The sequence below is a fragment of the Somniosus microcephalus genome, chromosome 4 (genome assembly GCF_052327205.1).
Source record: "Somniosus microcephalus isolate GS21.2 chromosome 4, FLI_Smic_1.0, whole genome shotgun sequence".
Classification (NCBI taxonomy): Eukaryota; Metazoa; Chordata; class Chondrichthyes; order Squaliformes; family Somniosidae; genus Somniosus; species Somniosus microcephalus.
The window spans coordinates 287,882,520-287,906,553 of record NC_140990.1 but is presented as its reverse complement, the minus strand read 5'-3'; the positions used below and the strand labels follow the sequence as shown (position 1 = coordinate 287,906,553).

The 24,034-nt window shown below is 43.0% G+C and overlaps 1 protein-coding gene across 3 annotated transcripts in view; it reads left to right on the top strand.

Moving 5' to 3' along the window:
* The window catches only part of LOC147120530 (nck-associated protein 5-like), a 974,633-nt gene that overhangs the window by 376,141 nt on the left and 574,458 nt on the right, over nucleotides 1-24,034 (top strand). For all 3 annotated transcript variants that reach the window (XM_085986588.1, XM_085986589.1, XM_085986591.1), the window contains one exon: nucleotides 9,863-9,926. In XM_085986588.1, the coding sequence (XP_085842714.1) occupies nucleotides 9,863-9,926 (64 nt within the window). The remainder of the gene's footprint in view (nucleotides 1-9,862; nucleotides 9,927-24,034) is intronic.

Sequence of the window (24,034 nt, the reverse complement as noted above, 5' to 3'; positions counted from 1 at the left end):
AGAGAAGGTGCAAAAAAGTATTCACAAAGCTGATACCAGAACTGAGAGGTTTTAAGTGTCAGGAAAGATTGAACAGGGTGTGTATCCTTTATTTAGAAAAGAGAAGGCTGAGGGGTGACCTAATAGAGGTCTTTAAGATAATGAAAGAGTTTGATAGGGTAGATGTGGAGAAAATCTTATGGAGGAGACCAAAACTAGAGGCCATAAATATAAGATAGTCATTCATCTAATAGGAAATTCAGGAGAAACTCCTTTACCCAAAGAGTGGTAAGAATGTGGAACTCGCTGCCACAGGGAGTAGTTGAGGTGAATAGTGTAGATGCATTTAAGGGGAACATGAAGACGGGCGGGTTTCCTCCGGGTGCTCCGGTTTCCTCCCACAGTCCAAAGATGAGCGAGTTAGGTTGATTGGCTATGATAAATTGACCCTTAGTGTTAGGGGGATTAAATACGTGGGGTTACGGGGACAGGGTGGGATATGTGTTGGTGTAGGGGTTACGGGGATCGGGTGGGATATGTGTCGGTGCAGGCTCGATGGGCCGAAATGGCCTTTATCTGCACTGTGGGGTTTCTGTGATTCTGTGATTCTGTGAAGACTCCTGTGGAGCATAAACAGCGGCATAGACCAATTGGTCCAAATGTCTGTTTCTGTGCTGTAGACCCGATGTAAACTTAAGTACATCAATGATTCACAGTACAGCTCACCAAGAATGACAATAATGGTGGAGCTTATTACTATTTGATCAGAGTTTCGATTACTGTTTGAGTCACTACCTTACCATTTTGGTTCTTCACAACTTTCAAAAAAACTAAAGGATGGCTATACTATCCATTTTAATGTCATTTTGTAAAGAACAATTGATTTGAATCCCCAAGTTCAATGTGGGCATGTCATCAATTCTGCTTCACAGGAAAATTAGTAAAATGTGTCATGAGAAAAGATAATAGATAGCACAGTGGTTTTTAGTACTAACCTTTCACCTCTGGCTCCAAACTTATCTGAAGCTGGTGAGAGAAACACCCTCTCTGTCAGCGTTGACTGTAAAGTGAGGTGAGTTTGAGCTTTTTTAACTTAATCCAGTTCCTAGACATGTCATCAACACAAAATTGCCTCTAATTTGGTACTTAGTGGCAGTTAAACTGTCAGTAGCACTTTGAAAGACCACATGAATGAACACTTAATGTTGCCAATGGAAATTTCACAGTAATGGGTTGTAGGGTGTGCTGGTCTAAGTTTGGATTTAAGATGCATTTTTGAGCTGGATTTTCATGTTAGCTGAAAATTTTCCAACAATGATACCAGAAGACAGCTCAACCCTTCTTTGACTTTCGAAAGGCGTTTGATAAATTGCCACATAATAGGCTTACCAGCAAAGTTGAAGCCCATGGAATAAGAGGGACAGTGGCAGCATGGATCCGATATTGACTAAGTGACAGGAAACACAGAGTAGTGGTGAACGGTTGTTTTTCGGACTGAAGGAAGGTATGCAGTGGTGTTCCCCAGGGGTCGGTACTAGGACCACTGCTTTTCTAGATATATATTAATGACTTGGACTTGTGAGTACAGGGCACAATTTCAAATTTTGCAGATGACACTAAACTTGCAGGTATAGTGAACAGTGACGAGGACAGTAATAGACTTCAAGAAGACATAGACAGGCTGGTGAAATGGGCGGACACATGGCAGATGAAATTTAACGCAGAAAATTGCAAAGTGATATATTTTGGTAGGAAGAATGAGGAGAGGCAATATAAATTAAATGGTACAATTGTAAAGGGGGTGCATAAATGGAGAGACCTGGGGGTATATGCGCACAAATCGTTGAAGGTGGCAGAGCAGGTTCAGAAAGCGGTTCAAAAAGCATAGGGATACTGGGCTTCATAAATAGAGGCATAGAGTACAAAAGCAAGAAATTTAAGAGGAACCTTTATAAAACACTGGTTCGGCCTCAACTGGAGTATTGTGCCCAATTCTGAGCACCGCACTTTAGGAAGGATGTGAAGGCATTAGAGAGGGTGTAGAAAAGATTTACGAGAATGATTCCAGAGATAAGGGACTTCAGTTACGTGGATAGACAGGAGAAGCTGGGGTTGTTCTCCTTAGAGCAGAGAAGGTTGAGAGGAGATTTGATAGAGGTGTTCAAAATCATGAGGGTTCTAAACAGAGTAGATAGAGAGAAACTGTTCCCATTGGCGGAAGGGTCAAGAACCAGAGGACACAGATTGAAGGTGATTGGCAAAAGAACAATAGAAACATAGAAGATAGGAGCAGGAGTAGGCCATTTGGCCCCTCGGGCCTTTTCTGCCATTTAATGAGATCATGGCTGATCATCCAAATTCAGTACCCTGTCCCTGCTTTCTCCCCATATCCCCTGATCCCTTTAGCCTTAAGAAATATATCTAACTCCTTCTTGAATATATTTAATACGTTGGACTCAACTGCCTTCTGTGGTAGAGAATTCCACAGGTTCACCACTCTCTGGGTGAAGAAATTCCTCCTCATCTCAGTCCTAAATGGCTTACCCCTTATCCTTAGACTGTGACCCCTGGTTCTGGACTCCCCCGCCCTCTGATCCTGTCACTGTTTTCCAAGTGCTCTGCTATTACATCTTTTATAATGGACTCTAACATTTTCCCCACTACTGATGTCAGGCTTACCAGTCTATAATTCCACGTTTTTTCTCTACCACCTTTTTTAAATAGTGGGGTTACATTAGCTACCCTCCAATCCATGGGAATTATTCCAGAGTCTATAGAATTTTGGAAGATGACCAGCAATGCATCTACTATTTCTAGGGCCACTCCCTTAAGCACCCTAGGATGTAGATTATCAGGCCCTGGGGATTTATCGGCCTTCAATCCCGTCAATTTCCTTAACACCATTTCCCTCCAAATACTGATTTCATTCAATTCCTCCCTCTCATTAGAACCTATCTTCCCCGACATCTCTGGATGGTTATTTGTGTCCTCCATTGTGAAGACAGAACCAAAGTATGTATTTAATTGGTCAGCCATTTCTTTGTTCCCCATTATAAATTCCCCTGATTCTGACTGCAAGGGACCTACGCTTGACATCACCAATCTTTTTCTCTTCACATATCTATAGAAGCTTTTACAGTCAGTTTTTATGTTCCCTTCCATCTTACACTCATATTCTATTCTCCCCCTCTTAATTAATCCCTTTATCCTCCTTTGCTGAATCCTAAACTGCTCCCAATCCTCAGTTTTGCTGCTTTTTCTGGCCAATTTATATGTCCTCTCCTTGGATCTTATGCTATCCCTAATGTCCCTTGTTAGCCACGGTTGTGTCACATTTTTTGTTTTATTTTTATGCCAAACAGGGATGAACAAATTCTGCAGTTCATCCATGCGATCTTTAAATGTTTGCCATTGCCTATCCACTGTCAACCCTTTAAGTAACGTTACCCAATCCATCCTAGCTACTTCGTGCCTCATACCATCATAGTTTCCTTCATTTAATTTCAGGACCCTAGTCTCTGAGTCATCTACGTCACTCTCCATCTTAATGACGAATTCTATCATGTTATGATGGCTCCTTCCCAAGGGGCCTCGCACAACAACATTGCTAATTAATCCTTTCTCATTACATAATACCCAGTCTAAGATGGCCTGATCTCTAGTTGGTTCCTCGACATATTGGTCCAGGAAACCATCTCGTATACACTCTAGGAATTCCTCCTCCACAGTATTGTTACTAATTTGGTTAGCCCAACCTGTATGCAGATTAAAGTCACCCATGATAACTGCTGTGCCCTTATTGCACACGTCTCCAATTTCTCATTTAAGGCCATCCGCAACCTCAGCATTACTGTTTGGGGGTCTGCATCCAACTCCCACTTACGTTTCGCTGCTTCGACCCCGGTAACCCCGGCTACCGACCATAGAGCACATATACCAGAAACGCTGTCTACGGAGGTCACGGTCCATCATCAAAGACCCTACCCACCCCAGCCACAGTCTGTTCGCCCTCCTGCCATCTGGGAGATGCTACAGATGCATTCGCACCCGTACGACCAGATTTAGGAACAGCTTCTTTCCCAGGGCTGTCATCCTACTGAACTCCACAAATAAACCCTAAAGCCTGCACATCTGCAATGCACTTTATTATGGTTATGTTTATGTTAATATACTACAAGCCAAATGTATGTTGAATGTTTAAATGTCTTAATCCAAATGTACACTCTCGGGAGCCGCAAGCCTAAATTTCGTTGTACTGCACTTGTGCACTAACAATGACAATAAAAGTTGATTTGATTTTGATTTGATTTGATTTGGTTTTCTGCCCCTCGGTATTTCTCAGCTCTACCCATACAGATTCCACATCATCAGAGCTAATATCCTTCCTTACTATTGTGTTAATCTCCTCTTTAACCAGCAATGCTACCCCATCTCCTTTTCCTTTTTGCCTGTCCTTCCTGAATATTGAATACCCCTGGATGTTGAATTCCCAGACTTGGTCACCCTGGAGTCATGTCTCTGTAATTCCAATTACATCATATCCGTTTACATCTATTTGTGCAGCTAATTCATCCACCTTATTACGAATGCTCCTCGCATTAAGGCACAAAGCCTTCAGGCTTTTTTTTTAACACTCTTGGCCTAGAAATTGGGTTGAGGTGCCAAACTGGCGCCAAGTTCGCCTGAGCGCTGTTTTTTGCGCAGCGTTTGGAGCAGCAGCGATCATCAGAAATTGAGTTTTAGTGCCCCTAGAGGGAGGCGGGGCGAGGCTCGTGGCGCTCTGCGTCCCTCTTAGGGCGCCGAAACTGAATATCGCAGCGCAATGTGCCGCAGCGCCACACGATGCAGCACGGCAGGCTGCGGTACTGCAGGCCTTCCTCCCATTGTTAAGGGGGAGGGGCCTGCAACAGCGCGATCCCCGATCACGAGTGCCGGCACAAGAGCCCAGCACCAAGGAGAAGTGCCGGGCTCTCGGGGAACAGCTGGCAATGCCACGGGGGGGGGGGCGGTCAGGAGGCCGGGGACGGAGGTGCTGGCAGGCGGCCGTGTAAAAAGGCGGCCGCCCCACACCTCCACCTTAACTTGCACCGCTGCCGGCACAGTAAGGCCCCGTGAATCGGGCGCGGGTAGCGAACGGCGCAACTGCGGCGTTCGCAACCAAATATCGCGAACGGGGCGCGAATGGGGCGCTGTGCACACCGATGACATCATCGGTGGCGGCGCAGCGCAACAGGCTAACGCCACCATTATCGTCCCAACTCAATATCGTGGGTGGCGCAGCCAGTGGCGCTACAGCCACTGACTGCCTCTTTAGGCGCTAACAGGTGGCGCTACTCACCCAATTTCTCCCCCTTAGTCCTTTTAGAATTATTGTTAACTGTAGCCCTGTTTGATTTACACCCTTGATTTCTCTGCCTTCCACTTTTGCTTTTCTCCTTCCTGTCTTTTGTTTCTATCCTTGCTTCCCTTTCCTCTCTCCCTGCACAGTTTCCCAACCCCCTGCCATTTTAGTTTAAACCCTCCCCAACATCACTAGCAAACACTCCCCCTAGGACATCGGTCCTGTTCCCGCCCAGGTGCAAACCGTCCAGTTTGTACTGGTCCCACCGCCCCCAGAACCGGTTCCAATGCCCCAGGAATTTGAATCCCTCCCCCTTTCACCATTCCTCTAGCCACGTATTCATCTGAAATATCCTTCTATTTCTACTCTGACTAGCACGTGGCACTGGTAGCAATCCTGAGATTACTACCTTTTGAGGTCCTATTTTTTAATTTACCTCCTAGCTCCCTATATTCAGCTTTTAGGACCTCATCCCATTTTTTACCTATTTTGTTGGTACCTATATGCACCACGACAACTGGTTATTCACCCTCCCCCTCCAGAATGCCCTGCAGCCTCCCCAAGACATCCTTGACCCTTGCACCAGGGAGGCAACATACCATCCTGGAGTCTTGTTTGCGGCCGCAGAAACACCTATCTATTCCCCTTACAATAGAATCCCCTATCACTATAGCTCTCCCAGTCTTTTTCCTCCCATCCTGTGCAGCAGAACCACCCATGGTGCCAGGAAGTTGGCTGCTGCTGCCTTCCCCTGATAAGCCATCTCCCTCAACAATATCCAAAGTGGTATATCTGTTTGAGAGGGGGATGGCCACAGGGGACCCCTGCACTACCTGCCAAAGGTGACATGAGGAAAAACTATTTTACGCAGCGAGTGGTTTGGATCTGGAATGCACTGCCTGAAAGGGTGGTGGAGACAGACTCAATTGTGGCTTTCAAAAGGGAGTTGGATAAGTACCTGAGGGGAAAATATTTGCAAGGTTACAGGGAAAAGGTGGAGGAGTGGGACTAGCTGAAGCGCTTTTGCAGAGAGCCTGCACGGGCTTGACAGACCGAATGGCCTCCTTCTGTGCTGTAATTATATGATTTGCAATGCTCCTCCCCCAATGGTAACAGGCAAATTTAAATATGCTAATGTAAAACTGGCAGCTATTCTTTTTGATTGTCACTGTTGGAACTGAAAGGGCAATATGCTCCTGAGTAGTAAACATGGGCCTGCTTTACCTTTCAATAAAACTGTTTTACTGGCGTAACAGTTAGTGTTGAAATAAACAGCTAGCATGCTTCTTCACAGCAGACAGAACTCTAGCCATGTTTCACAGGAAGTATTACCATATAAAATTTGTAACACCTTGGCAAAGAAATAATTAAGCTATACCTAGTGCTATCCTTGCTGTCAAAATCATTTCAATCTTTTACGGCAGCTCTTTTCCCCAGTACTACTTGCTCGTTCCCTGCTGTAATTAACCAACATACGGTGAACATATAAAACCTGGCACGAGCTCCACTTTTACTGTCTGTCCAAGTTACATTGCACAGAAGCATTATCATTAACATAATTTCCTGATTACTGTCGGTTTGAGAGTCCATTTCACTGTTGGGATAAAATATAAGTAGCTTTACCCAACATGTAATTGTACTGTATCTAGTCTTATAATGATATGGAAAATATTCCAATTCCCAGCACTGATATCCCTTCCCTTCATAAGTGCAAAATCCTCTTCTCCCCAAGATAAAAGTGAAAATGGAAAACAAAGTTCAAAGCAAACTTTTTGTTTTATGTGGGTAATACAAGTAAATTATGACATGAAATTTAACTGCAGGTGTTGTACATATCTGCACATATTAATCAATATAAAATATAGGGATTTCAGTTATGAAATTATACAACTGCACAATTGTCAGATAATGACATTAAGTTGTCCATAACCACAAGAGGGAAACAAATCAATAGATCAGTATACCAACCACCTTCATGTCTCATTGTTTCTTTAGCCTTTATTTTCTAGAAATGCATGCTTTTTGGAAAATTTTGTGTAATATTGTAATGAATGTCTATGCAATATTAGCACATTTAGTGTATTGTTTCTCATGGTGAGTCAGCAGTTATGTTGTTGCAAAATCATGAGTGTGTGTGTGTTGGGGAGGCTAATGTGTAGAAGTGGACGAAAGGTTCACTTAAAAAATTGAGAAAAAGTTTGTAAGAGATCAACTCCGAGATAGTGAAGTAAGCGTTTTCTTAAATTGGTTCCTGGAAAATAAGGGTAGTTCAGGAATCTGACAGCAGGGAAGTAGATGAGTGTTGGGACTGGGAATATTGGATGGGGGGTTTTGACTTTGAGAGTAGTAGGAAGGGGGTCCTTGGATCTGGAAGTAGCGGGAGTAGTGTGTTGGAAATGTGTAAATAGGAGAGAGCTCTGGGCTGGGCAAGTAGTGGATGGGTGTGGGATGACCTGGATGGAATGGTGGGATGTGGGATTACTGTGACGGGGATACAGATGTAACAGTGGGAGGAGACTTGGGGGAGGGTTGGACCATTGGACAGCAGGTCTGGGTTTTGAAGGCATTGTGGGAGGGCGGAGGACTACTGTAATCTAAGAGTAATGGTAGGTAGATGGTAAGGTTTGAGAGCTTTAGGATAGGGGGCCTGTGGATATGTGACTGCTGGAATGGGACCATTGCTAGATGCATCCTGAGATCTGGAAGCTGGAGGCATTGTAGAAAGTTGTTTTGGGGTGTTAGAGCATTGGGAGTAGGGTTTAAAACTATTGGGAGGGGCCTGAGATGTGGAAGAGTTATGGAGGCTAGGTCTAACAGTATTCTGGGGAGGAGGGGGATACAGGGAATGAAAGATTTTAAGTCCTCATTAATTCTTACCCTGACCCAACATTGGAATAGTGGTTTCCCGACACTGATCTTTGAATCCAGTATTACTTGTTTAAAGTACATACTGTGCTATACTGTAATTTGCTTACTCAAGCATTGGGGATGTGCTCATGGCCCCCTACCTCTGGCCCTATACGCTCCTGACCATTAAGTTCTTTAACGTGCTGATTACAAATTTGCTGTCTTTTCATGGGAATGCAGCAAGGGTGAGTCAGACGTTGGGAAGGGAGAGAAGGCACAGTGATTGGAGTGGCAGAGGGACTAGGGAGCAGTGAGAAGGACAGGGCACCAGGGAGGGACAGTAGGAGGCTCAAAGGGGAAAGGCAAGCAGAGAAGAGTAAATGAACAGTGAAGAGCATGTGCGTAAATAGGGTTTCTGCCGAATTTCTGCCAAAGGTAATGGTGGCGGAATGGGAGAAATCACATGGAAGCTGCCAGCACTGATTTTTATAGGCCTCAGGCAGGTGGTACTATTGAAGAATAACACCACCTATACACAAAAGCTGAAAAGTCAGAGTTAAATATAACAGATAAGTTTAAACATGACAAATAAGTGTGATAGGAAAAGTATGACAGGAAAATGTTTCAGAAAGTAATTGTTACATTTACCGATTGTGTGCTTTAGAGAAGACTTTTGATATACTATAGAATATGGTATAGAATATGATATATACAGAATTAATTTTTAAAATCCACAATTTCAGTTATTAATTGGGTTATAGGTCTGAAGACATAATAATAACTGATTAACTGGTATTGTATACTTTCCATGAGTCGGCAGTATATCCTTCTGAGAATGGATGCTCATCTCATTAGTCTAACCTGGATTTCGCCCTGTCCTAGAGTTGAGGGGAGAGTGATTAATCACACTGTGCCATCTAATGTTTTCCCCCTACCATCCATTTTACTTCAACTCCTTAGAAACAGATCTATTATTAATGCCAACTCGATTTTTGGCAACTTGGAAGAAGAGATAGCAAGCTACCAAACCTTTAGTAGATTAATTATAGGAATAAATGGTATTACCTGTATTCTATTGACAGGCTATTTGGAATTATTTTATAATTGCACAGTGCTTGTTACAACTGAATTGCACCTGCTTTCTGCCACTGAGCCAGCACCAATAAATCTGGTTAAATGACTAAAGTATCAAGTCAGATGAATAACCTGACTTAATTTTGATACATGTAAAATTCGTCCCATTACTGATGAATTGCTCCTATTTTGATTTTCTTTTGAAAGCATTGTTTTTGTATACTGTATTTTATGAAACAGTTATAAAGTAGTTCAGAACCTTATATCATTAGGCACAATTGTATGCATCATTTATTTAATGATGAACATGACATAACTAAAAAATATATACATTTAAGGCATCTGTAGCATTGTGACAAATAACTTATTTGAATAACGCAGCTCAGTCCATTTGCAACACAGGTAAATCAGAAACTGGAACCAGATCAAGAGCTACTACATCCAAGGGTTAGCAAGTAAAAATAAAGATTGCTTGCTATAAATCTAACCATTTAACTGGGGAATTGTTATGTTGTATTACTGTAGTGACAAACAGGAATGTTGCAAAGGCTTTTGGAGTGGAGCACCCGCAGCACCAAAGAATTATGACCGTCTATTCACATTCTTTTGTTTTCTTTGTAGAGAGAAGCTGGCAGTGGCCCGGTTACAACGGGAAGTTGCAAGAAGTGAAAGTGAAGGAACAATGGTACAGTATCAATGTGTCTTTCTGGTTTTGCATTCGCCAGTTTTTTTTTTACTGATGCATTTAATTTTAGTACTAGCGGTTTGTAACGAGCGGAATATAAACTGCCATTATATGATACCTTGAAGAGACAGCTGTATTTTTACATTTAAATTATTTAAAATAATCATTGTCCTTTACAGGGAATTTTATGGCCAAAGCTGTTAGGTTGGGATATGTTACAATTAAATCAATAACTGAGAGGTTTTATGGAAGATCGCAAAACTATAACATCAGAGCATTGACCATAGTATTTACAGATTGTAAGGCAGACTTTTGGTACACTTATTATCAGCACAATTTGAAAACAGAAAAAAAGTACAAAGACCACAGGGCACATATATTTTAGGATGGAACTGAAGTAGTAAGCGTCTGATAGTTATACGCCAGTGTTGCAGCCATTGAGAATCTAGTTTACAGTGGCTCAGTCTTGAGTATTTTCAATAATTTCAATTATTTATAAAAACATGAATGCTCTAAATTACTCTGATCATGTGCAGTAAAGTGTTTATCTGTTAGACAAATGAATCACTAAATCAGTGGATGTACTGTTTTATAAGGACAGGGGCATTATAGGATGTGACATACAATGTAGTATTCTGTTGTAAAAGGTATGATTTTCCCTTCTGTAATGCCCTGTGTGCCAGTTCACAGGGTGTTGTGACAAGAAAAAGGGGCGGAGACCAATAACACTGGCTTCTGGCCCTCTTGCACATGATCTGTATTTCTACAGAAGGAATCTCCGGCTGTATCTCGGGTCTACGGCATCCAGGGTTGTTGGGTGTTAGGGAATGCAGGGAAAGAAAGTTTTAAAGGCCCAGATAGAAGAACTGAGCAGTCTTGAGGCTGCTTCAGGCCTGTTTTCCCTTTTTTTTGTTTTTACTTCTCCAGGTAGTTAGGTTATGATGAATCTTTGTACCAATTGTTTTATTTTTCCCCTTTAACTCCCAACAGCATTACGTGCATTAGTGGGGTTCCCAATGGAAATACCCCACTGGGGTGTTCATGCCATTTGACAGAACTAGGGTGGGAGTTTTGCAGCACTGCAGTGAGGTTCAAAGGCTTTGTAGCAAACCTGGAGTTTAGCAGCATGACTAACTTGATTGCATTATTTGAGGAGGTAACAGGTAGGGTCGATGAGCATAGTGCGTTTGATGTAGTCTATATGGATTTTAGCAAGGCTTTTGATGAGGTCCCGCATGGCAGACTGGTCACAAAAGTAAAAGCCCATGGGATCCAAGGCAAAGTGGTAAGTTGGATCCAAAATTGACTCAGAGTCAGGAAACAAAGGGTAATGGGCAAAGGGTGTTTTTTGACTGGGAGGCTGTTTTCAGTGGGGTTCCACAGGGCTCAGTACTGGGTCCTTTGCTTTTTGTGGTATATATCAATGATTTGGGCTTGAATGTAGGAAGTATGATTAAGAAGTTTGCAGTTGATACAAAAATTGGCCATGTGGTTGATAATGAAGAAGAAAGCTGCAGACTGCAGGAAGATATCAATGGACTAGTCAGGTGGGCAGAAAAGTTGCAAATGGAATTCAATCTGGAGAAGTGTGAGGTAATGCATTTGGGGAGGGCTAACAAGGCCGGGGACTGCACAATAAACGGTAGGACACTGAGCAGTGCAGAAGATCAGAGGGACCTTGGAGTGCATGTCCACAAATCCTTGAACGTAGCAGGACAGGTAGATAAGGTGGTTAAGAAGGCATACGGGATATTTGCCTTTACTAGCCAAGGCATAGAATATAAGAGCAGGGAGGTTATGTTTGAACTGTATAAAACACTAGTTAGGCCACAGCTAGACAGCTGAGGTCACCACATTACAGGAAGGATGTGATTGCGCTAGAGGGGGTGCAGAGGAGATTTACGAGGGTGTTGCCTGGGCTGGGGAATTTTAGCTATGAGAAAAGATTGGATAGGCTGGGGTTGTTTTCTTTGGAACAGAGGAGGCTGAGGGGAGACCTAATTGAGGTGTATAATATGAGGGCCTAGATAGAGTGGATAGGAAGGACCTATTTCCCTTAGCAGAAGGGTCAATAACCAAGGGGCATAGATTTAAAGTAATTGGTTGGAAGTTTAGAGGGGATTTGAGGAGAAATTATTTCACCCAGAGGTTGGTGGAGGTCTGGAACTCACTGCCTGAAAGGATGGTAGAGGCAGAGACCCTCATCACATTTTAAAAGTACTGTACTTGGATATGCACTTGATGTGCCATAACTTACAAGGCTACGGACCAATTGCTGGAAAGTGGGATTAGGGTGGATAGCTCTTTGTCGGCCAGCATTGGCAAGATAGGCCGAATGGCCTCCTTCTGCGCTGTAAATTTCTATGATTCTATGTGAGGCGGGGGTCCTGAGGTTTTGCAGTAGACCCATGAGATCAGCAGCAACGCATACACTTATGTACACACAACAAAGAGAAGAAACAGATTAACTCTCTTGGATTTTTTTTATTACTGAGGTTAGCATAGCCTGTCTATTATTAGAATCATATTTAAGATTCTGTTTCAAACAAATATCTAATGCCCTTTCTGAAATAATTTATGGGCTCTGCTGTAACAACAGGGGACACAGATTCAAGGTTTTGGGCAAGAGATACAGGAGGGATGTGAGGAAGAACTTTTTTACACAGCGAGTGGTAGTGACCTGGAACTTGCTGCCGATGAGGGTGGTGGAAGCGGAGACGATCAATGATTTCAAAAGGAAATTGGATAGGCACTTGAGAGAAATAAACTTGCAGGGCTACGGGGATAGAGTGGGGGAATGAGACTGACTGGATTGCTCTACAGAGAGCCGGCACGGACTCGATGGGCTGAATGACCTCCTTCTGTGCCATAATGACTCTATGACTTGTGTCAGAGAATTCCAAATTCTAACCACTCTCTGTGTGAAGAACATTTTTATAAATTTCCTTTCACTCTTTTTGTGATAATCTTAAATTTAAATGTATTCCTGTTATCGTCTTGTCAAACAGTGGAAACAGTTTATCGTTATTTACCTTGTCATAATCCTTCATAATCTTGAAAACCTTTATCAGGTCACTTGATCTTCACAGCTATAATGAAAAAACCCCAAACTCTCCGGGCTGGATTTTGATACTGGAGGCATGTAGGAGGCGGGACTACAACTTTTGGGGTTGTAGTCCTGCCTCCATCGAGTTGTGGCCAACCCACGCGATTTTCACTTGATTGACCTTGTTGAGCCCGCCCAGTGGGCCCAGCAGGCCAATTGAGGGCCACCCGGTAACAGGTGACATCACAGATTGACATTTCATCTGTCAAGAGCTTTTGACAGATGAAAAATCAGCATTTGATAGCTCTTTGAAGCTGTCAAACACTGACAATCTGTACTGTAAGTTAATTCCTTCCTCTCAGGCTGATTTAGAGATCTCTCCAGAACAGAAAGCAGAGGCTGCAACTTTTGACAACTCGCGGCCATTCTGCTTTCTGTGTCGGTAAGAAGAGGGACTCCCGGGACCTGAAGGAAGGAAGGCTGTAAAGGTAAGTAAAACTTATTTAAACACTTTACACAGACCAAACACACTTACCTCTGCACTTATGCACACATCACTCACCTGAACACCGGACATCTCAAACCCTCCAAGCCCTTCAGCCCGACGGTCCGCCTCGCTAACTTGGCGTGGTTTGGAGCCGTTGGGAATCCCACACTTCAGGGATAAAAATAGGGATTAGGCTAAAAACTGCCTGTTAACTACCTGTTAACAGGCAGTTAATTGGCAGTAATCCCCTTCCCGCCTCGGGGAGGCGGGTCCCAGCACAGATCGAGAATCCGCCTCCTTTGAAACTGGCATGAAGGCGGGTTGAGGGCGGAATGGGTTCGTGCCCCCCGATTTCACGATTTTAACCCCCCACACGCCTCCAATCCCGCCTCAATGGTCCACGGAAAATTGAGCCCTCCACATCTGTAAGCATTCATCCCTGGTAAGATTTAGTGAATCTATACGGCATCTTTTCCATTGCTTTTATACTTATCCTACTCCAAATTGTAAGCAGTACCTAACTGTGGAGTAACTAATGTTTTGCACAAGTATAACATTATCTCTTTGCTTTTGTATTCCATCTACTTGTGCTATCACCTTTACTGGCCTATGTATCCTCTGCTCCCCCACTTCATTCCAACTTTTATCATTTAAGGTTTATTGCTTTCCCAGTGTTATTTACCTAATGTATTACTTTACTTTTTCCACTTTGAACTATTTATCTGCTGGCCTATGTTTAATTTTAGAATAATACAGGTGCGGCATGAATTCCTGAACTTGAGTTTCTGTTGCTATCAGACGCTATATTTTGTGCCCCATCAAATCCAACCCATACTATGATATACCCCATGAACAAAAAAATCCGAAAGGATGAGCTCCAACTTGTTTAATTTACTGACTAACATAATAACATAATCCTCGGTTCTAAACTGGTTCTTGTGCAAGAGCTACTGATCACAACCACCATGTCGTCACCTGCATGATCCATCACAGAAAGTAGAAAATGGTATATAGCCAGCCTACCCACTGTAAAAGATGCACTGCCACAAAATGGATTTTGCCGTAGCACAATCACTTGGCTGTAACTGAGTAAACTACTGAAATTTATTTAAGAGCTCAATTTCCAATTTTATATTTTCTAATGCAATCCTTAAAGCCACACACTCACTTTTATTTCAATTAGAAAACCAAGGGTAGGGCTAAAGTCCGTAATGCAAGACAGCACCAAGGTTGAAAAGATTCGGGGGGAAAATTCAGTTGTTTGCGCCTCCCGTTAGCGCCTTAAGAGGGCGCTAATGGGGCGCAAAGCAACTAGCGGCCGGCGCGGTGATGTTTGCGCCGTTCGCAAAATTAACTAGACATTTTGCAGTGGCGCTAAACACTACCGCCACGATCTCCTGCACCGGCAGATCGTGATGTCAATCGAATGCGCAACGCCCCGGTAGCGCCCCGGACCGAAATTAAGTGGTGCCCCCTGCCTTACCGCCTGCCGCTAGCAACGACAGATTGAGGGAAGCGTTTTGCAGTCAGAAAGGGACTGGGGGAGCGCTATTTAAAGGCGACCGCTTCCTGCCTTTTTTGTTGGTGCCATTTTTGCACCACGCATTCTGAGAGAGAGAGAGAGACTTCTGGAGAGATTCAACGCTGTGTGAAGGAGTTTTGGGTACTGAGCAGCACTTTGCAGGTTCATTTTGATTTGACCTTCCTTTGCTGACTGACATCATATGAGCTTCGTCAGCGCTCTGAGGTAGCACCTCGCTCCTCGGCCATTGCGCCTTAAGATAGGTGTGAAGTGCCTGATTTAGCGCTCCCCTCACCTCCAGGGGCGATAAAAGCCAAGTTTGCCGTCGGAGGCAATAATTAGCGCTGGGCGCAAAACTTTGCGCACGGCCGATAATGGCGCCCCAAATGGGGCGATACTGAATTTTTCCCCCTCGAAGTTCACACTTGTTGACGGGTAAGGCCCAAAAAGCAACAGCTTTATGCAAATTTCAGTTGACAGTTACAGATTATATATTTTTAATGCACGTGTTTCTCGGTGAAGCTACTTGATTAGAACCCATTGCACCAATTTTATTCTGATATATTGGGTTCATTATATTTAATACAGTTGTGTGAAGCATTAGTGAAAAATATAAGATATTTTGGAGGCAGTTCTAAAATAATTTTTTATAGTAATTACACGAGAAGGCTTCAGAAGAATATTTTTGTGTGTGAAAAACTGTGATAATACAGGAAATTGCCTCTTGGTAATAGCTGTATTTAGTCAAACTAATAAAAATTTCATAAAGAGGGCTCAGAAATGACTTATCTTCATCTGCCAGGAGGTGAATTGCTCTAGATTATGTCTCCCATCCTCATGGAAGTGAATTAAATGTAAATTTTTTTTGACAGGACGTGCCTTTAAAACAGATTCTGACATTGGGCTTCATTGAGCTGATTTATTGGAAAAGTTGGGATAAAATGTTATGCACTTTATTTTTCTAACACCGAGTGCAGCTTGGTTGGTTAACTAAATAAATGCCAAACTTTAAAGCTGCAATTTCACATTCAACCAACTTAAGTTAAAAATTAACGTTATCGTCAGAAATGTGAGCTATAAAAACTGAAATCTGTTTCAAAAATTGTCAGTAATTTGTATATTCATAAATTCTTGAATTCTTAGTTACAACAGACATACCTAGTGTGGACACGATCGCTGCTCAAGCAAGACCTTCACAGTGTACTGGATAGACTCATAGTTTTTCAATGACTACATGTATATTTGAACAGTTTTTATTGTGTTGATTGATGGGCATAGATCCAACTTCTTCATTTATTTTTAACGAGCTGCAGTCTGTGCATATCTGGCTCGAATTTCAAGCAGCTACTTTTCAGGTGCTCTAGTACTATACATCTCAGCCCATCTGCTGCTGAAACTCTCATCCATGCTTTGTTACCTCCAAACTCGACTATTTCAATTCTCTCCTGGCTGGCCTTCTATCCTCTATGCTCTGTACATTTCAGCTCATCTAAAACTCTGCTGCCTGCATCCTATCCTGCACCACGTCTTTGCTGATCTGTGTCGACTCTAGGTCCCACAAAGCCTCCAATTTAAAAAATGTCATCCTTGTATTTAAATCCCTTCATAGCCTTCTTGTCCATCCTTATCTCTGTAACCTCCTCCATCCTACAACCCACCCTGAACTATCCATTCCTCTGACTCTGTCCTCCTGTGCATCTTCCAGTCCCTTTCCCTCACCATTGCAGCCATGCCGTCAACCATCTAGGCCCTATGCTCTGGAATTCCTTTCCTAAACTCCTCTGCCTCTCCACCCTCCCCCTCATCCTTTAAAATCCTTCTTAAAATCCACCCCTTTGATCAAGCTTTTGGTCACTCCCCCTAATATCGCCTTCTTTGGCTTGGTGTCCATTTTTGTCTGATTATGTCTCTATCAAGTGCCTTGGGGCATTTTTCTACATTAAAGGCACTATGTAAATGCAAGTTGTTGTTGTTGTAGCATATATGTAACTTTAATAACAACATATTCTGTACTATTGATAAAAAATACACCATCTGTTATAAATAGAATAATTCTAACAATAAATATAGCCCCTGGTAAATAACACGATGCTAACTTTTTCCAGTTTGTTTGAATTGTTTAAGATTGCATCGCTGGATGGCTCTCTATTCACAATGACTTTCTACTATTCATGGTATTTTTTTCTGTTTGGCATTTTCCATCATATGTCAGTGAATGTGACTCCTCCATGAGCCATTAATGGAGTGTACATAGGTCAAAATTAATAACTCCTTTCTTAAGAATTTCAGAAGTCTGTTGCAAGTTGAAAATCACATACAGTTGCAGTGGGTAGTCTATAGAGTTTAACTACTCTGCCTTTGATTAAAAATTGCTGGAGCTGTGGATCGCCATTCTTCTTCAAATAGTTCATTCGTTTTTGATACTTAAAGGAAAAAACATTACAGAGCTATGGGAAAGAAGCAGAGGAGTGGGACTAATTGGATAGCTCTACCAAAGAGCTGGCACAGGCATGATGGATGGAATGGCCTCCTTCTGTGCTGTATCATTCTATGATTCCATGATTGCGTAGTGACAGAAGTGGGATCAACATTGCTGAATTCTGAACGTCAATTTGCTCACCTTGGGGAAAAAAAAATATGGGTTCTTCAGCCAGACTTGTCTGGCCACACAAAGTAGCAAATGCAGATTGGCAGGTGGAAATTTTGAGGCACCGAACTCCTAGCAGTAATGTTCAGTGTCAAGTATTAAATCGTTTTGCAGCCACTTAAATGGGAAGCTGGAGCGAGTGGCAATGTTAGGATCATTTAGCCAAGCACATAACTATAAGCTTAGCGTGACGAGTGACAGTTTTCTTGGATATAAATTATAGCAGGGAGCCAGTCAGACAAGATTATACTTGTACAAGGCACTTTTGTCCAAAGTCTGCAACTGAAACAATCAGCTCTTGTTTACCAGTTTGTGCCTTTTGGTTATTGGAACATTTTTACTCCCATGAATACTTTAGACTATTTTAAAAGCAGCAAGTCAGCAATGGCAGATTTAATTTCTGAAGGAGGATGTGAGCACTAATGGTATAGTATCTACTGTTAAAGAAAAGGTCTGTACAATAAGGCATAGCAGCTAGATTTTATTTTGTTTCACTTTCAGTTTGAGCTTTTCTTAGGACTGGGCTGGAGGTCCTGCACAACCCCAGGGGCACTGAGGCCAATTCTAGGGCCTCGATCCCATCATCCTGCCTCAGCTGAGATCTTAGCCTGGGGTCAACTGGCAGCACAGGCCGGGGATGGAGCCTGGGCCTTTCCTGCTCTGTGTGTCATGGATACTATCTCTAAGTTCATGGATGTCACGAAGATCTATGACAGACATCATGTCAGTTGGCAGATACATTACCTAAGATGGGTACATTCTTTCTCATCCACATCAACTCTGACCGCTCAAAGATCCTGATCCTTATATTGTAGCATGCTGTAGTTCCACGTGGGCTGCCATTCTTGTCCTCAGATACCCTAACATGTGTTTAAGTCTATTATTTTGCTTCATCCAGGTGCATTTCTGAGGGTGGAGTTGGTTAGTTTCAAATACTTCTCCACCCCAATTCATAATATCCGTGCAGTCCACCCCTCATTCACTTTTTCTCCAGAGACCATGTCTGGATAAAATAGAGCCCTGTGGGATAGGAGGGCAGACCCTGGATTGATTAGGGAATTTGTTGTGTTCTCGCAGGCAGAGGATTGATACTAATGGAAGTTGTTCTGGGTGGAGACTGATTACTAGTGGAGTCCAGTAGGGACACTTGTTGGGACCGCTGTTCTTCATGATCTACATTAATGATCTGGACAGTGGTGTCGTGGGTACTATCCCCAGTTCCTGGATGTCACGAAGATCTACATTAGTGTTAGGAACAGAAAAGACTCCAATCTGATCTAGAAGCGAGAAAGTAAGCTGAGAGTCATGAAGCTTAGTTGCATCATGACTATTTGGGACAGGCTTGATGGACTGGTCTGTCTTTTCCTGTCCGATTTTTTTCTATTTTCGTATGTAAAAAGACCTGACTTCAAATCTTCATCTCAGCACTTGGATTTCAAAGTCCTTATTCTGTCAGGGTTCTGATGAAGAATGTTAATGTATATTTTTTCTTTCCAGATGATGGTAAATCTGCTGTGCATTTTCAGCATTTTCTGTTTTTAATTAACATTTTTAAGTAATATTTCCAGAATTTTGGCCCGGAATTTGCAGTGGGTAATAACCGCGAACAAAGTTTACCCCTTTGAAACCGACCACACCTTCAAAATTTAAGGCACGCGCATCTAAACGCGGAAATCCTGAAGTTGCGGTCTGTCATTCACTGCTCTGACACTGGCTGCGCTGTGGACCAGTAACGCCCCACCCCCCTCCCCCATAGCCGGCAATCAGTGTTGTTGTGTTTGCACCGCTATACACAACTACATAAAATAATAAAGCAGCAGAGACTGAGAGTAATTTCAAGTGATCTTTACTGGGTAACTGGAACTTCAGCACTGACTGTACAAATTGATACGCGTCTGTTATATACGCTCACAACTAAGGATATACATCCGCAAAACAAAGTAGTCCCTTCAATGTTGTATACATTACACTTCCTCCCCCTTTAGTTTAATAGTATATTAATGCAAAATTTCTATAATTAACATACAGAGCCTGTCTTTACAGTAACAAAATTGAAATTCCAATATAACATTTTATTTTGTCAACAGCCCTTTTACAAGTCAAGTCTCTGGGGAGGCCTCCTCTGCCTCTCTGGGTAACGTCTCTCCAGACTCTTTTGCTTTGAGGAATGAGACTGTACAGGTACAGGTGCATCAGATGAGCTATCAGCACAGGTAGAGCTCTCAGCTGAGGATGAGGCTGGTGCTGATGCTGATGAATCAGGAGTGTCTGTTTCCATGTTTGGTGAGTCTGGGCGAGGTATAGGGGTTTTTTCCACCTGAACATCCAGAATTTGGTCCACATGACGTCTCAAAACGTTCTCTCCCACATCCACCGTATACATCAGTGGTCCCTCTCTTGTGGATATTGCCTCTGGTTGCCACTTTTCCGTCCGGAAATCACGAGCAAGAACTGACTGTCCCACACTGAAGCTTCTTGTTGGCTTAGCATTCAAATGTTTGAACTGTTTGTTCTCTACATCACGACGTACATTTGGTTTAAGAAGGTCCATGCGAGATCTCAGGTTCTTGTTCAGAAACATCATCGCTGGAGTCTGACTAGTGGCTGCGTGTACTGCGTTCCGATAAGCAAAGAGGAATTTGTCTATCTTGTGTTGCAGTGGTAGATTCTCGCTGTACATTGCTTTGATGGCCTTCTTGAAAGTCTGTACGAATCTTTCTGCCAAGCCATTTGTAGCTGGATGGTACGGGGCAGATGTGTAGTGCTTGATTCCATTTTTCCTCGTGAACCTTTGGAATTCGTCAGAGACAAATTGTCGTCCATTGTCTGTGCAGATTTGTTCTGGTAGTCCATTTCTAGCGAACATGGTCCTCAGAACTGAAATGGTCTTTTCAGATGTGGTTAATTTAATTTTAATGACCTCGGACCATTTGGAATGTGCATCGACTGCAATCAAGAACATGGAGTCCATGAACGGTCCGGCAAAGTCGATGTGCACACGTTGCCATGGTGATGAGGGCCATTCCCATGGATGGAGAGGGGCTTGTGGTGGTGCGTTCTGGACCTTTTGACATCCTGAGCAGCTCTTTGTCAGGTCCTCGATCTGTTTGTCAATTCCCAGCCACCACACGTAACCATGGGCAAGACTTTTCATCTTTACCGTACCTAAGTGGCCTTCATGCAGTTCATCTAGCACTCAGTTACGAAGCTTGGGAGGAATTACAACTCGTGAGCCGCACATCAGTGTTCCCCGACACACTGATAACTGCTCCCTCCTAGCTGAGAATGCTGGAAACAATGAGTCACCATGCGCTGACCATCCCTTCACAGTGATGTCATAAACTTTTGACAATGTAGGGTCATTGCGTGTTTCTCTTTCAATGAGGGAGTTTGTCACTGGTAGCTGCTCAACTATTGTTGTGTGAAATACCTCTGCTGAGTCAACTGTTGTAGTTTCCTCTGAGGTCGGCAGTGGTAAACGTGACAAACCATCGGCGTTGCCATGTTGCTTGGTCCCCTTGTATTCAATGTCATACAGGTGAGCCCCTAGGAAGAGTGACCATTGCTGTAGCCGTTGTGCCGCCATCACTGGAACGCCCTTCCTTGGGTTGAAGATTGAAATGAGAGGCTGGTGGTCAGTTAACAGTGTAAACTGTTGACCATACAAGTAGTGGTTGAATTTCTTGACTCCCCACACAAGGCTGAGGGCCTCTCAGTCAATCTGTGCATAATTGCGTTCAGCTGTCATCAATGATCTTGAAGCAAAGGCTATTGGTCTCTCTGAGCCGTCTGGGAACTTATGTGACAACACGGCACCAATGTCATAGGGTGAAGCATCACATGCCAGTCGAATAGGTAAGGATGGGTCAAAGTGAGCTAGCACCTCTTCTGAAGTAATGAGTCTTTTACTCTCTTGAAAAGCTTGTTCACAGCTGTCACTCCACTTCCATTGTGACCCTGTCTGTAGCAGTGCATTTAGTGGATGTAACACTGTGGATAGGTTGGGCAAGAACTTGTGATAGTAGTTCACCAGTCCAAGATATGATTTCAACTGAGACACATTTTCAGGTGTTGGTGCATTAATCACAGCTTCAATCTTGTCTGGAGACTTGTGTAAACCGTCCTTGTCAATCACATGTCCACAGTATGAGATTTCCTTTTTGAAAAACTCACACTTGTCTCGGTTCGCTCGGAGCCCATACTCCCGTAACCTGATGAGCACCTGTTCGAGGTTGGAAAGGTGGTCATTGTCATTCTTACCAGTAATGATGATGTCATCAAGATAACACTGAGTACCTGGAATCCCCTGCAGGACTTGGTCCATTGCCCTTTGCCAGATTGCAGGAGCTGATGCTATTCCGAATACCAGCCGATTGTACTGGTAAAGGCCTTTGTACGTATTTATTGTCAGGTACTTCTTTGATGCATCATCAATTTCCATTTGGAGAAAGGCCTGGGCCAAGTCAATCTTTGTGAAGCATTCCCCTCTTGACAGGGAAGCAAAGATGTCCTCAATGCGAGGCAATGGGTACTGTACTGTGTGGAGGACTGGGTTAACAGTCACCTTAAAGTCTCCACAGATGCGCACTTTTCTTGGCTTTCCTGGTTTTGTGCTGGAGGTTTTCTTCATCACTGGAACTATAGGTGTGGCCCATTCACTCCAATCCACCTTGGACAGGACCCCTAACTGCTCCAAGTTCTCCAGCTCTGCTTCTACTGATGGGCGAATTGCATAAGGCACTGGTCTGGCCTTATGGAACTTTGGATTTGCGTTCTCCTCAATCTTATTTTTTGCTTTCATGCCCTTAAGTGTTCCTATTCCCTTCTTGAACACTTCCTGAGAGTCAGAGAGTATTTGTGACAGTCTCTCAGGAGTGGCGTTGCTGTCCTCCTTTGCTGACACAAACAGTGCTTGGATGGTGTGCCAATCCAACTGTATTTTCCTGAGCCATTCGCATCCCAGCAATGGTGGTCCTCCATTTTCCACTACATAGAGGTTCAATTGCGGTATTTTTTTTTCTTTGTATGTCACTGTCACTTTTATTTTACCTTTGGGGCACACTCTTTGTCCTGTGTATGTCTTTAACAGTACTTTAGTTGGTCTTAGCGGTATGTGTGAAAACAGTCGTTTGTAGTCATGTACAGAGATCACTGTTAAAGCTGAGCCTGTGTCCAACTCCATTTTCAGCCTAACTCCTGCCACTTCTGGAGTAACCCATATTATTCTGTGATCCTCTGTTTCTTTCACACTGTGTAGTTTTAGACAAGCCAGATCCTCTTCCTCTGAGTCTGTGTCACTTTTTTCTTTATCTGAACTGTCTCCAGTCACGTAGTGTACCTTCTTGTATCTATCTTTGAAAGGTTTCTTGTTTTCAGTCACTTGGTGTGCCTTTGTATCAGTTTTCTACTTCTTTGCTTTGCAGACCCTTTCAATTTGCCCTCGTTTGCCACATTGTCTGCAATCTTTGTCTTTAAACCAACAGTCATTGTGGCCATATGACATTTTACCACAGCGATAGCACTTCTTTTCTTGTTTCAGTGACATTTTGTTAGTGGAATGTTCCAGGGATTTTTGTTGAATTTCTAAAGCGCCACGTGCTGCTGCTTCCATTGAAATTGCAATACTTAGAGCCTTCTCCAAGGTGAGATCTTTTTCAGACAAGAGCTTCTTTTGTGTGCTTTCATTTTGCATGCCACACACAAATCTGTCTCTCAATGCGTTTGATAAGCCCACTCCAAATTGGCAATGTTCTGATAATTTGCGCAACTTTGCCAAATATTCAGAAATGCTTTCATTTTTGCTCTGGTTCCATTTATAGAATTTAAATCTTTCGGCTATGAGCAGTGGTCTGGGGCTTAAATGGTCTTGGAGTGTGTCCACTATTTGTTTGAATGTTTTGTTTGCTGGCTTTTCAGGGGTTAATAAACTACGTAGCAGCCCGTATGTCTTTGCGCCCATAACACTCAGCAAAACAGTGGCTTTCTTTTCTACCTCCACTCCGTTAGCCTCACAGTACAACTCCACTCTTTCAATATAAGTTGCCCAGTCTTCAATGCTGCTATCAAATGCTGCAATCGTGCCAATCATCGCCATTTTTTTTTCCAAACCCGTTTTTCTTTCTTTACTAGTTAGCTAGCATCATGCAAGTCCTGTGCACTTTTCACTTGACTTACGTATCCCCTGCCTAGCTTAGCAAGCGTGCTCTGTTTTCTCTACCTTCTCGCTCCTTTCTTCCAAATTTCGGTGTCCTCTGGATGCGATGCCAGAATAGGAAGATGTAGGTTCATAATTCTCATCGCCAATTTGTTGTGTTTGTACCTTTATACACAACTACATAAAATAATAAAGCAGCAGAGACTGAGAGTAACTTCGTGATCTTTACTGGGTAACTGGAACTTCAGCACT